General features: G+C 42.5%; 1 protein-coding gene across 1 annotated transcript in view; it reads right to left on the reverse strand.

Annotated features, from left to right (window-relative positions):
• LOC104619705 (inositol 1,4,5-trisphosphate receptor type 2-like) overlaps nucleotides 1-14,625 on the reverse strand; it is a gene marked incomplete at both ends in the record, with an annotated part of 15,012 nt that extends 387 nt beyond the window's left edge. The window contains 7 exons of the mRNA XM_010285679.1: nucleotides 1,060-1,225; nucleotides 3,054-3,181; nucleotides 7,236-7,238; nucleotides 8,511-8,603; nucleotides 10,629-10,824; nucleotides 12,967-13,131; nucleotides 14,450-14,625. Of these exons, the coding sequence (XP_010283981.1) occupies nucleotides 1,060-1,225; nucleotides 3,054-3,181; nucleotides 7,236-7,238; nucleotides 8,511-8,603; nucleotides 10,629-10,824; nucleotides 12,967-13,131; nucleotides 14,450-14,625 (927 nt within the window). The remainder of the gene's footprint in view (nucleotides 1-1,059; nucleotides 1,226-3,053; nucleotides 3,182-7,235; nucleotides 7,239-8,510; nucleotides 8,604-10,628; nucleotides 10,825-12,966; nucleotides 13,132-14,449) is intronic.
• Between the last annotated feature and the right edge of the window lie 390 nt (nucleotides 14,626-15,015).

Raw genomic sequence — 15,015 nt, forward strand, 5'->3', positions numbered from 1 at the left:
ATTCTCTTTTGTGATATTTCCTCTTAATAACAATAACAATATAATAAATATGTTACAGTTTTACAGTGCCTTCTATGCTGAGGGCTATAAAGCGCTTTACAAGTGTTGGCTCCGATTCTTTCTAAATGTATACTGGTAAGCACACAGCGTGCAATCTAGGTCCTGATCTTGCAAAGATTTATGCACACGTTTAGCATCGAGCATGGGAATAGTCCCACTTAAGCTGCGGTGGGATTGTTTGTGCGCTTAAACGTAGGAGAGAGGGTGAGTCTCTGCAGCTTCGCAGTCACACAGTCTTTACAGAGCTGTAGTCGTAAGAATTTTTCTTTTTTTCCTCTAACGGGTCAAATCTCTGAAGAAGAATACCACAGTAAGGAAGGACAGGATTCACAAGTGTTTGCCTCCGTGTTACAGCTTTCCTCCGTGCACCCCTTGTGGAGCCTTCCGCAGACACCACAGCTGTTGTGCTCTGCACAACGTTCATCCCTGTCAGTACAACCATGGAAACAACACCCAGCCTACTAAAAAGAAGGTATTTCTAAAGTCCCCTAGGGGAGTGAAGGTCTGTGCCCTTTGTGAGTGCTCCTCAAAATAAGCGTGATTTATCCGTGGGTTTTGTGGGGATGATTTTCATTTAATTCTTTTGTTCCCTGTTTCGTATCACCTTGTGAAACAGGCGGGTTTTGCCGTTGTTACCCTTCTGGAATGCACTGTGCTGTGAAATAGCAAGCTGTACTTTCATCTGCATCACGCTTTGTGAAATAAAGTCAGCAGCTGCACCATCTCCATTAGTGGTGACGATGCGAGCGTGAGACACGGCTCTTCTCCCTCAGATCCTGGGTGGAGACTGTGAAGCCATCTCTTAACAAAGCTAGCTTTTGACTCCTAAACCAAATCTTTTTCCTACTGAGAGGGAATAAATTGGAACCAAACTCTGATATTTTTACAGACTTTCCTTGTAGAAGACAACCACCCTTTAGGTCCACGCTTTATTTATTGAGGAATAGTTCATTTTACTCCTTTCCCCATCAAATGGCTCAACAGCTCAGTAACACCTACCACAGATGAAACAAGTTGTCTTTAGTATTTCCTCCTTCTTCTGCTTTTCACTCCTGAGATCAGCAAATGTATCAATGATGACTCCAAAGATTAGGTTTAGAACAATAATTATGACAATGAAGTAAAACAGAAGATCGTAAACAACTCGCGCAGCAAACAAGGGCTCCTGAAACAATAATAAGGTTGCAATAAGATATAAAAATAGCACACCTCTAAAATATTAAACAACATTTTCACATTAGCTCAAGCAAAGCTACGCACTTTTCTTTTCATGTGCCAAATTCTGCTAGCCTGACTCACAGAAATAGAGAGCGACTACGTATGTGACTAAGCAAAGAAGATTTGGCTTCATGTGCTCTCATCGCTCTGGGACTCCTGTTGTCCTTTACGTTGTTTCACGCAGCACGAAGAAGAGACTAGCTTGTATACCGGATGCACCGTAGATGCATTAGTGTAGTGCTCAATTGAATACAATTACCTTGCCAGTACAAAAAACAGTTTCTAGTACCCACTGAAAGCAATGATAGCTCTTCTTAATACTACCTTCTGGCCCACAGGGATACGCTTACGATATGTCTTTGTGGAATATTCCAGGCTAACACCAAGTTTTCACACCGAACAACTGGAAACCAGGGGAGCATGCCTGCGTGATGCCAAGGCCAGGTTACTATACCCTGTGCCCAAGCAGGGCATGTTACTGATTTTAGCAGGGTGCTAATGCAGTCGTACGGCTGTAAGCTGGCTCAGAGCAGGCAGACCAAGCTCCTTTCTTTCGGGAACACAACATGCACATGCACACACACATACACACACGCATGCACATACACATGAAGTGCTCATATTCCCCATTTCAACACACTCTTGTTTTTACATCGTAGCTACTTTCCTTCTTAAAGGCTGGACTGGACTCCCACTGACACCTCTAAAAATAGCAAAGTTGTTCTGTGGCGAACAGGAGACAACGCTCAGTGCAAGGAGGAGGAACACAAAACCCAAGTCCTTTGCTTCACCATGATACTGAGTTGGAAATCACTGATTTTCTCAGTTTTCCACACATTCATTGGGATAATAGTGCTACCCTTTGCGAAGTGCTTTAACGTAGTTAGCGTTAAATAACCGCTAAGTGTCAAGGGTAATTTTCAAAATCTATAAGTGTTTACAGACTTTATGGGGATGGACTATGGTTCCTGTAGAACCTCTCAGTCTATGATATAGGACCTAGATTCCTACTACCAGCACAAGAAGCTCTTCCATCCAGATCTGAGTTATTCATCTCTGGACTCTTGCAAGCCCTGTTGAGATCCTACTTGTAAATTTAATCCTGTGTTCTGGTGTGGGTCACAAAGCAAAGTGCCGCTAGGTTGTCTTGATTTAGAATGTTCTTTTTGAACTTAAAAAAAAAAAATGCATAAAACCACACAAATATTATGAGTAGTCCTTAAATGAACTGAATTTTGGAGGAAACTTCTGGAAGGGGACAAAGACCACGACATATGAAATTCTGTTTTGACTTCAATGCTAGTTGCGTACAAGTAAACAATAGGACCTATTCCAGGGCAGATGCCATGCTGAATTTCAACTAAAATTACACCTTATGTACTACAGTGGAGAGTCTTGACATATACTCATCAATTAATCCCTTTCAAAAGTTTGCATTTATAATTCCTCATGTAATAGAAGAGTGATCTGGTCCAGCAACACTTCTTAGCAGTGCTTGGAAGGTTACAATATGCTTTTCAGAAGGCGTAAACTACAACCTAGAGTTACTTTATTCCAAGTATCATCATCACACCAATATTCCAAGTATGCAACGTTGCTAAGAACCCGCTCTTTCCATTAAATATTCCATCTGGGATGTAAAAATTACATGGATAAATCAACTGTGTGACGTTAAAGCAGACTACATACAAATACTGTCTATAACCTCCAAAAACTGACTTTGGCATTCATGAGATGCACAGGGAGTAATGCATTTCTTCAGCCAAAACACTTACATCTTTGGAAGGCTTTCTGAGCACGTCTCCCACACCACCACCATTTCGCAGGCCTTGGTTTAGTACGGTCACAATGCACATGAGCAGGGTGTCACAGGTCCTTTCTATTCCATCCTCCTCCTCTTCACCTGCAAACAGGAGAACCACCAATTCAGCATCAAGCGATCACTCATCAAACAAAGCCACAATTCTGTATTATTAAAGCAACTGCCACACACATCTGCCTTGCATATTCTTCAACTAGAATTTCACTGATCATCCCTATCCATTTGCACATCACTGCTGGTGACACACTTAGGCACATCGGGCTTACTTAGCCTGGAGAGAGACAGAGAAAATCCCAAGCAGTTCTCCCACCAGTAACTCTGTTAATGACCCGGAGCTGCCATCGCTATGCACGGGAGTGCCCCTTTTCCTTGCAAGCACTCCCTCCGGTTTCAGCACGACTCCTTTTCCAGTGGGCCTCCTGTGCGCAGCTGACACATACAGGAGAAGCCATATAAACACAGAATTAGAAGCACATTTGTAAAAGAACCGCCTTCCTGTGAAATCATTCCTCTACCTACTCATGTGCAAGCCAAGTCATGTTAGCATTTCAAATCATTACGGAGGGGCTGGCTTTTCTACGAGTAAATCTGGCCATGATCTTTCCACTTGCACACGTGCCCAAGCGCAGGTCTGATACACATTAAATGAAAGACTCTCCCTGACCTCAGCTTGAAAACTTGGATTCTATTCTTATCTCTGCTGCAGAGCTGCTGCGTGGTTTTGGCCGAGCCACAGAGGGTACTATTGTGCAGGAGATACTTGAACGTGCAGAGGAGCTGGGCTGGAACACCAGTCCCCGGGGGGACTTCGTCCGCCCCGGCCAGAATTCCTCCCACCACGCACTCACCCCCGCCATGCTGCGGCTGCATCAACAGGCGTCTTTTGAAGAGCCCTGCTTGAGTTGTTCCCTGTGTCCTGCTGGCTCGCACTGAAGGGTCAGGGCTGTGACTGCCGTTGCTCCTGCCTTCCCTTCTCTTTAGGGAGACGTTTGCTTAAGCGGTGAGGCAGCGATACTCACTTGGTTTGCTTCATGCACTTATTGTAACGTAGTTTAATAAATAACAACATCCTGCTGTGATAGTTAACTGAAACAGCATATTTAACATCCCCAAACCACCACATCTGGGGCACTGAGATAGACTTTGATAAATTGAATTGACTGAAAGCACTCACATTACAGACAAGCAATTTGGATTTAAAACATGGGTTCCCAAATTGCGGTGCATGCATCACGATTGGTATTTGCAGAATGGAGCTGGTATCTGCTGCCTTTGCCACAACCGCTTTTGCTACACAAGCAAATTAAATGAGAAAGAACTCCTGATTTAAGGAACTCTGAGTAAAAAGAAAAGCAAAAGCAGACATCAGGATAATCTTCCCTGTTAAGCTATACGGTCATTACAGACACTACTACCAGGAATAACTCCAGATTTTTAAAAAAAATGCTTAAATATTGAAACTGAAAGGTTTGAAACAATAAAACCTTTTTTTCTCTGTCACATCTGGAAATTTTTTACTAGCACTGTGATCTTAGTCATACCAATTCATCTCCTCTGCTTTTGTATGCTGCCTTTATTTCCTTCTTCCAAACGTTACTCCATCAAATTTTTTTTGAGCTAGTATCTGTGCCACAAGACAAATTAAAAACCTTTCTACAAGCTGCAGCTTCTATTTTATTTAGGCAACTACAGAACAAGATTTTCACTGCTCACAAGACCAGGGCAGGTGCTGGAAATAGCAGATGGTCAGATCCTGGTGAAGGGTGAGGATAAACCAGGGCTACAAACTGGAAGCCACAACACCAGAGAAAGTTATCTGCTAGAAACCCAGCTTTGCAACTCTCCACGTCCACCAAGATGCAAATTCAGAGCAAGCCCATGCTTCAGAGAGACGCAAGATACTGCTCATCAGCTAACTGGCACATCTTACAACACAGAGAATCAGCATCCCGCATTGCACCCAAAAGAGCAAGCTCAGGTCGCTCTTTGCCAGAGAATCAGACAGCAGACAGCCTGAAGTTGGCAGAAACCTCCAGTGCAGTAATGCAAGCAGTGGGGAGTGTGGAGACACCCGTGTGTCTACCCTAATTCCACTCCCAGACGTGGAGAAATAAGAGCTACCTTCAATCCAGGAGCTGGATAACCCCACAGGCACATGTTCTGCCTCAGCTGCTTTGCCCTGGTGCTCAGCAGCACCCATAGCTCAGACTCGGCCCCTGTTAGACCAGGGGCAGGTGCACACTACCAAAAGGAGCGGATCTGTAGAGTGCAACGTTGCTAAGAACCCAATGTCGAAATAGCAGATGGTCAGATCCTGGTGAAGGGTGAGGATAAACCAGGGCTACAAACTGGAAGCCACAACACCAGAGAAAGTTATCTGCTAGAAACCCAGCTTTGCAACTCTCCACGTCCACCAAGATGCAAATTCAGAGCAAGCCCATGCTTCAGAGAGACGCAAGATACTGCTCATCAGCTAACTGGCACATCTTACAACACAGAGAATCAGCATCCCGCATTGCACCCAAAAGAGCAAGCTCAGGTCGCTCTTTGCCAGAGAATCAGACAGCAGACAGCCTGAAGTTGGCAGAAACCTCCAGTGCAGTAATGCAAGCAGTGGGGAGTGTGGAGACACCCGTGTGTCTACCCTAATTCCACTCCCAGACGTGGAGAAATAAGAGCTACCTTCAATCCAGGAGCTGGATAACCCCACAGGCACATGTTCTGCCTCAGCTGCTTTGCCCTGGTGCTCAGCAGCACCCATAGCTCAGACTCGGCCCCTGTTGACAACAGATGATGCTCACACTACCAAAAGGAGCGGATCTGTAGAGTGCAACGTTGCTAAGAACCCAATGTCGATGCTAATTGAGGTTCAGGGGTTTTTATTTGCAACCAGCTCCAGCCTGATGAGCGGCCCATTAGTGGATAGACAGCATTAGGTAGGTATCTTCTGATTAAGTTTAATTCAAAGGTAATGCAGGTTAAGCACTAAGACCACTCCACAATGTTAATCACAGGGCAGCAAGCGGGATGACAGGAAGATGTACTTCAAAGATCCTCATCTGATGGCCCCCAGCTACCTGGCGTCTGGGCCTGATCTCCAACAGAAGCACAGGCACGGGAGACACATGAGTGTCCACGTGGGTCTCGCTGCACTTGCACAGAGCGGCACCAGACCTGGGAGTGGAAGGAGTCTTTGAAAATGTCCCCTTTCACAAACAGGCATCTGTGCACTTTTCTAGCACAAGTCTTTACGGGCTACAGAGCACAAAGAGCCACGTACCGCAGGGTGTGAAGTTCCTTTAAATGATTAAGTGCTTCACCAGGCAAAGACTTAAGTGATAGGGAAATGCCACTGGAGTGAAGAGTGAGAGACTCTGAGGGAGATGAGCCAAAATATTTTTATGCTGACAGCTCAGTGCAGCAGCGAGGAAGCAGGCTGTAGACAGGGGATGCTCCCTGAGCAGAGCAGACTGGCTCCCAAGTTAACTCCCTCACCAACATGAGCAACGCCTGAGCACATGTTCAACCAGTGAAACTCAAGGCAGAAGCACGGTCTCACCACAACAAATGATTAGCAGCGATCTGATCTGAAAAGTAACATATTTATGTCTCCACTCTGGACCTGAGGTGCCATTGAGAACATTTTATGTTTCCTACAGACAGCTGTGGACTTCTTCACGCTGCTACAGCATGAATCCCACCAAATCTTAGGCCTTTGCATTCCACCACGCTCACACTTTTGCCAAAAAGGAGATCTGTCCCAGCAGAAGACAGAAGGCAGAGCAGTACTTTTTGACAGGTGATCCGTTGGCTAAGACGAGCAAAACTGTTCTTGCTAAATGTTTTTTTTTTCTAGTGTTACTGCATAAATTACAATTCTCCAAGATTAAGTGACAGCACACTTAGATGTTTTGTATAGCCCCCTTTCATTATTGTTTAATTTTAAAGAAACACTATCCAAACAATAAGCAATGTTAGATTTCTGTCGTTTAAAGAGCTTGGCAAAAGCCACACTGCGTCTCTTTTGACTGATTGATTACTCTTTGAATGCAGCAGCTTTGCCAATAGCTCTTAGACTGTTTTCTGTATCTAGTCAGACAGCTTCCCATGTTGTTTATGAGGCCTGTTTACACACCAGCTGGGGAGAAAAAGCCTAGTTTTATAGCCCTCTCTCTCCCTGAAACTCTTGATCCTAAAGACTCAAAAATGAGTAGTGGAAGAATAAAGCATGTGAAACAGCGTTATACTGGAACACGGGATAGGAAGGGACCACTTATATCCTCAGTTTCAGCCCCCAGCAACCACAGGCAACTGTGGCAGTAAATATTTGAAGCCTGTAGACCATCCACTGTGCACACAGCCACACTGCAGAGGCCACAACACACCAAACCAAACTGAACATCTGTCATGAAAGACCAACCACAACCGGAGGGTGCCACAGGAACTGAGTAGGAGAGATGGAGTAAGACCAACCATCAGAGGTCCCTGAAAGCAATGCATCTGGCCAACAAAACTCCTGAGTGACCCTGTAGCCTCAAACTAGAGGCAAGAGGGCAAGAAGAGGGCAAAGCACTCTGCCAGTTTGATCTAGGAAAAATTCCTTCCTGACCCAATATCTGGTAACTGGTATCTGGTAACTGCCGCAGCAGTCCTTTTATTTTAACTGAGCATATTTGAAGTTGACAGGGTCCTTTGGACATATAGATCAAATTCATAATGTGGGTATCAAAGTAAAGCCAGGTGGACTCATCTGCTGAATCACAGCAATTAAGCTCTTCACTTGCCACAAGCACGAAGCAACACAACTCACCTATCGCAAGCAAGGCTTGCAACAGTCCGCATTTCCTCGCACTTGCCACAAGCTGAGGACGCACAGACGGACTGCTGCCCACGCTTAGCTGAGCCACAGTAACTCGTTAAGACACAGTAACTTGATCCTGGATCTGGGCTCTGAGGTCTTCTGGCTACACTACAACCTTGGCCTGGAAGCATGCAAAAAGGATAGGCAAAAGCTTGCTGATACGTGCTACGCCATTAACACCAACCCTAAACGTGGCCCTGAATGGATGGAATAGCGGCTCGCCGCGTGCAGGTGAGGATGCTGCAGGTAAGGAGCAAGCTGCTTCTCTCAGCAAAGCCAGTTAGAAAGAAGCAACCTGCACGCTCACGCCTAATGACTCAGCAAGCTCTTGCAATAACAATCAGTGCAACTGGAAATCAGGTGTGGGAAGCACTCGCATTAAAGGCAAGTCGCCAACTAAGCCCCACGCCTTGCGGAAGCTGAGCACTTCCGACTTAACAGCAATGATCATCACTCTTCACGCTAGCAAAAGCATCCCCAATAATAATACCACCACACAAATCCCGCAGTTCTAACTGACCATCAGTTTGGGGGAACTTTTGTACTAACCTGGGTTGATAATTGGGATGCTTGTGGAACAGTTCTCTTTTGCACAGGCTCCCATCATTGATGTGAGGGTTGTAGTGGGGACTTCACCAATACCTGTGGAAAAAGCAGGATATTGAAAAAAAGACAGATACTGTGGATTTGAAAAGTTGAGAAGAAAAAGCAGAACAAATTACACCACCAATTCCTCCTTCCTCGGTGTGCCTTCAACAGCTCAAAGCAATCACAAGGACCAAAACACAGTTTTAGTTTTATATTTACTGTATATCACAGCTATTCCCACTTCATCTCCTGAAATTAATGAATCTACATCAAATGCTGCTACTTCTGGTTAGAACAAAATACATTCAAAGCAAGAAACAACTGTCAGATATGAAAATAATGTCAGTTTTAAAACCATTAAATAAATTATTCACAAAAGCTGACAAGAAGGACATCAAGCTGACGTTCAGTTACCCTGAATGTAGAATATTTAAGAGTTTTCAAGGATTATAACACAGTTTGGTACTCATTTGTAAATATGTACGGGTTTGTGTAAAACACTAATTTAACATTCCCGAAGTGGGTAAATGTGTACATCAGCTCGATTTTATCAAACCAACTTTATCTTGTGCATCTTCAACAATTTTCTGCATTTCAAATCAGAGCTACAAAAAGGTTTAAGGAGGAAAAAAATGACGGCAAAATCATACAACCAAAGTAACAGTCTAAGACAATCTGTGTAACACAGAAAACATCCTCTCTGTCTTTCTCTTTGTGCTACTTTAAAAAGAAAAAATTTAAAGCACTTGTCTTGGGATGCATAACGTTATATCATCAGCATATTTTCTTGATGAGTTTTTGATCAGGAATGGCAATGTATAAAGCCAGCAAGAATATACCCACATCACAAAAATCTGCCAAGAACCCAACAGAAGAAACACAAACACACAGGAACTGCTGCACTGGACCAGACCAGTGCCGCGTGCAGCCTCGCATCTGTTCTTCTGAGATGGTCACAGTTACCTTTCAAAGCGAAACTTCACATTGTAAGTTCTGTCCCAAAAATGAATGGTAAGTCAAATACAAACCAACTTAGCCCTTGTTGGGGAAAAAAGAAAGGTGTGTTAAAGAAATCCACCAGGTTCCTTTTTTTTCATACCGCATCAAAACAGCTACATGAGTACATCACGCCCACGAGTCTCCAATGACCTTGTTTGCGTTGCTTTATTTTTCCTGAAATAACAAGGTTAGGAAAAGGCTGGCAAATGCCGAGTGCACACAGTCCGGGGTGGATCCCACTAGTTGCTCTGTGCTTGTGTACAGGTCTGAAGAGCCCAGCGTTTGGGAAAATTACGCCTCTGTGAACTTAATCACCAGCTATCCTCGGGTATTTCTATGCAGACGGTTACTTCTCTGCCCGTGCTCCCAGCAGGCTGCTTGGCAGCATATACAAAGATCTCCGCACACCAAATCTGGCATTCTTCTAGCAAAGCAAGTTTGTAACTCTCTATCCATATCGGTAAAATCTCTCGTTCCAGAAAACTGAAATCCTGGCCTTTTTAAAACTGGTTAAAAACCTCACAATGATTTTACTGAAGCCAGGATTACACACTAACAGTGATGTTCGTGAAACGCACACTGAATTTAAAAGATGCTCCAGGAAATCTCCTATCAGCAGAAGTGTGGATTCTGTAATAAATTTCCGCTCAATGAAGCTTAAAAAGTAATCAAATGAATACATCTACTAAACATGTTAAGATCACATGCCTCATGCACTAGGTAGAAATACTATAAGCTGCTTTTATGGTGGGATGAGAACCAAAAGAATCCACTTTGAGTTGCTCTTTCAAATACCTAGAAATTGTAGAATATTCTTATTTTAATGTTAGCACGAGTTCAAAAAGAAAACATAATAAATCAAATGTGAGTGTTAGATTTTAGTATTTCAAGAGATAAGCCTAGTCTAACACAAGCCTACACATTAGATTTTATCCAGACAGTAATTGAGTCCTAAGGTATATGGAGTTAGTTCTGCTCCCACAGATACAAATTAAAAATTGAATTTCCTTAGATGAAAGTTAGGTTAGGCAGACAGAAAAGGTATATGTTGGAAGCAAATTATAATATAAAAAACAATACCTGCAACAGGGGACCTGATTTTCAACCTGTCGACCTCCATGATAAAGTCATCTTTCAAGAAGAGGAACCCAATGATGGAGAAGAGGTAAACTAGGATGAGTGCTAGCACTGCAGTGAGGATAATGGAACGACCATTCCGGGTTACACTTTTTATCACATTTAGCAACGTCTCTTCTCTGTACACCAGATCAAACAGCTGGGAAAAGCATAGAGTAGAGAAAAAACAAATACAAATGAGGCAATATATAGATGCCACATGGGAAAACAATCTACTGAAACATACATCTAGCCACGTTCTAAATTCCCAGCTTCATAAACAGACAATTCACATGGATTTCAGTGGGAGCTGGGCATGCTTATAGGAGGAATTTAGCACAGAACTTTAAGACAGATCATAGCAAAATCCAAAGCTACTAAGTATACATTACGTATGAGCCTGATCCAGACGTGGGTAATGGTTACCAACAAGATCCATTGTTTCTCCATGTTCAAAACCAGCCTAAATTAAAATTTAAAAAGTGTCTTCATACTATGGATCTACAGCTACAAATTAATTTTTCATGTTATCTCACATCTGATGAACATGCATGGGCTACAACTCAAAAATGCACTCATGTATGCAAGTAATTACATGTCTGTAAACTGTTTCTTTGAGCTCATACCATCATTTAAAAGTCACTCACATGTACAAGGATTGGGGCCATCTCTTTTAGGACAAAGTTAAATTCATTTCACTGTTTGTGTAAAACTAGAAACATCTATTCTTCTTCACCCTGCACCATATGCTTTCCTGGTATTTAACTTTAAAGAAAAGTATACATTAAGATAATACTGCTTTAAATGTCAAAGGCCTGAAATAGCAATTAAATGTGCCAAGAGTTTTTAAGGAACCTATAGCTTTTTTTCTCTTGCAATTCTATTGATGTTCTGTAGTGCTTTGGACTTTATCTATAATGTATGTATTTCCACTTCAAAACACACAGATTACAGATATAAAGTGACACACTATGATTTATCAAAACGGTCCACAGAAGAAGGTATTAGTCACAATTCACAAGATCTGAAATCCACAGCCTTGTGAAAGGATTAATAACAAAGGAAGGAAGAGGAAAGACAGTTATCATTCATTCTGTACAAGACAAAGCTTAAAATGAGGAAAAAAATATTAGAGTTTAGAATATTTGCACTACAAAGTGAACACCTGGAAGTAACTTGGGAACATGGACAATTATAACATCCACGAATCATGGACATCTGTCAACAGCCATCACTGAAAAATTAAGTACATAAAATGTGTCTTAAACTACTTGGCACTTTGGAAAGTATTTTAAGGTAGAGGTCTTCTTACTCATTGAGGAATAACAGGTAATTTGCTGTTCATTTTTTAAGCAGGAGAGTAACATCCATTTGAAAAGTGTTCTGCAGCTACAGCCACAAAATCTTGGCTCCTTTGAAATCTGCCCAAACTTTGAAGCTGACTTTAATGTCAAGATCTGGAAAACCTGACTTCAACAGGAGTTCTACCAGAGTAAGGACTGAACTCCTGAAAATTTTCATGCGCTTAGCACACCTCTGTGCAACGTTGGGAGATCACCACTCTTCAGGAAGCTGAGAAAAATACAACAGGAAAGTGAGCCCATGTAAATGGCCACGATTTAGTCAGTCTCCCTGCAAGTTTCACATGCCTCAGTATAAAGCGAAAGGATTAGAAAACAAGTGCAGTGGAACACCTTTTACTGCTATTCAGCATGAAGGGAGCAGTTAGCTGAATTTAGCATAATTCTGTATGATTCATTTTCATTGCACCTGTATCATATTATAAAAAGGCATCCCATCTGGGTAATGGCAACAAAAGAAAATGAAAGCGGGATACATTTGAAGTGATGCATCTCTCTGCTACACCAGAGGCATGCCGTCCCTATTTCCCAAGTAATATATACATATATTTTTATTTTATTAGGGCTGCAAGATGAAGTGAGGAATGGGATCCTGTGGTATAAGTATGATGGACAACTCCTGTCCCAAAGAGATTATGACTGACACTAGATACAGGAACAATACACACAGAATATATGTGTGCTGGGGAAGGGTGGGAGAAAGGAGTGGGCTGTATGATGATTGTCTGAAAAGAAATGAGCAAACTTCAACTCTAAAAGTAAGTCCTAGCAGAAACAGGTTCTAATGAAAACAGCAGCTCCTAAGGGGCAGCAACACAACGGCATGCTAAAAATACAACATGATTTGGCTTGATTGTCAGGAAGAAATTGAAGACAGCTGCAAGGGTAACGGTATTTTCTATTTTTGCAAAGTTTTCCCCTCCACAGAAGCACATACTTACCAGGAAACTATAGAAGAACTCGTGCACGCAGAGGCCCAGCATGCAGACCAGGACATATGCTACGTGATAGAGAAAAGCCATGTCCATGATGACCGCTCTGTAGCCACGGGTGAAAGTTCCACGGTTCCCAACAAAGCTCACCAGAAACACTATTTTGTTACAAAGCTGTGGAGGAGTAACAAAGGCTAGGTTTATTCCATCAGGAAAAGTCCTGTTATTGTTTGCATTGCTGCAGTGTGCAGAAAGTGTAGACAGGTTGCTTTGACTAAACGTTCAACTTTTAGGTAGCTGGGGTCAGATGAAAGAAATGGAACTCCCAAGGGAAGTACACTGGGAACGAGCCCACGAGAGTAAGTGGCAGTACATCACCCCTCTAACGCTGCACTGTGCCTCATCACATTGTGATTTCCTTCTGTAACATCAGTGAGTAGGTAGGGCGGGATTAATGTCATAAGGCATTAAAAAAACGACTGGGGAGTGAATTCCTAACAATTTTGAGTTTAGACCCAAGACCATGTAAGATCAGCTGGGCATGCTACTACAAAGCGAACAACAGTAACACAACAGGAGGTGCGTGTGCGAGACCTACCATTTCCTTCAGATCATGTTTTTCAATATAAAATCCGTAAAGAAAAAATAATACCGGGGGCATTTTTGAAGTATTTAAGCAGCAGCATCAGATTCCCCATTGCTCCTGAGCTTTGCCTGCACATGAACAGTGGTGCAGAAGTAAATACGAAAAGGGCTAACCTCATCCACTTGGTAGCCCAGCACCAAACAATGAGGACTCAACATGTTTTTTCTTTAACAAATTTGACACGGGCAAGTGCTGCTCACTTGCTGTTATCTTTGACTATATGTCTGGGTAGGTTTTGCCACAGAACTGGTGGCAAACAGCCCAACACTTTGCTGCCTGGTGCTCAGGTGAATTAAAGCTGTAACAGTCAGGCAGAAATCTAAACAGATGACTTTTAAGCATGACTGTATATCTTACCAAGCTCAGTAAACAGGCAAACTTACTCATGTCTAAGTTAATAGATCTGGAAAAGGGCCAAGAGAGTTTTTAATTTTGAAAACTTTTTTCTTCTCAAAACCATATTTAAGCTCACAGAAACATCTCACAAATACGTGTCAATTTTGCTGAGCAAATTGGTAGAGAAAATTAGTCTTTTAACATGAGAAACTGTAAATTTGATTGCCCTTATTCAGCAATATTTCTTTACATTTCATATTGTTTTTATTTTTAAAATATTTGCATATGCACAAAACCAAAACATCTTTTTTTCTTAACTTCCCACTTTGCTGATACTGCTGTTTGAGGATGACTGGAAATGATTTTTTTTTTTTTTTTTTTTTGCTTACCCAGTGAGCCAGAAAAAGAAGTTCTTTGCACAACTCTAACCAAGGGCTTTTTTTAATGGGAGACCCTTAATATCTCTGCTTCTGCTGAAAGGGAAATTCTGCTTGCTTTTTAAGTACTTACATTAGCAGCACCAAGAAGTATCAAGGTAGGACCGAGCCCTATAGTATATATAGACCTGAGAATAACAGACACCAAAAAGGGTCGAATGCCAACAGGCTTGGAGATGAAAAACAGCATTGCTGTACAAAACGCCACTGCTATCCAAAGGAGGAGTGAAAACAACGGAGAGAGCGTGCCTGTAGAGAGGAGAAAGGGAGATTTGAGAAAGGCATCTTTGGAGACTCCATTTTTCACCAAGAAACAGATCCAAAAGATCAATTCCTTTGCCAATATAGCTAACAAAAAGCATGATTCATGCATCACAACTGCTGACCACAACTTGCCCTCATTGCGGCAAGAGCTGTTATTATTATAGCATTGTTGATTTTTTTTCTTGCACAGGTAATAAGAAGAGCAGCTCATGAAATTGCCATTAAAATCCGAGGAGCGCTCAGAGATGAAACCGTTTACCCTTCTCCTGGAGCAAGCTACTAATCAGCTCCCTTCTGCAGGGATCATTAGGGCTCCTCCGGTCTAATTCCATGATTGCTCGGCTACAGAAACAGCCGGTCCTCGGCGCGGCGCAG

This window comes from Phaethon lepturus, unplaced genomic scaffold (genome assembly GCF_000687285.1).
Source record: "Phaethon lepturus isolate BGI_N335 unplaced genomic scaffold, ASM68728v1 scaffold53104, whole genome shotgun sequence".
NCBI lineage: Eukaryota > Metazoa > Chordata > Aves > Phaethontiformes > Phaethontidae > Phaethon > Phaethon lepturus.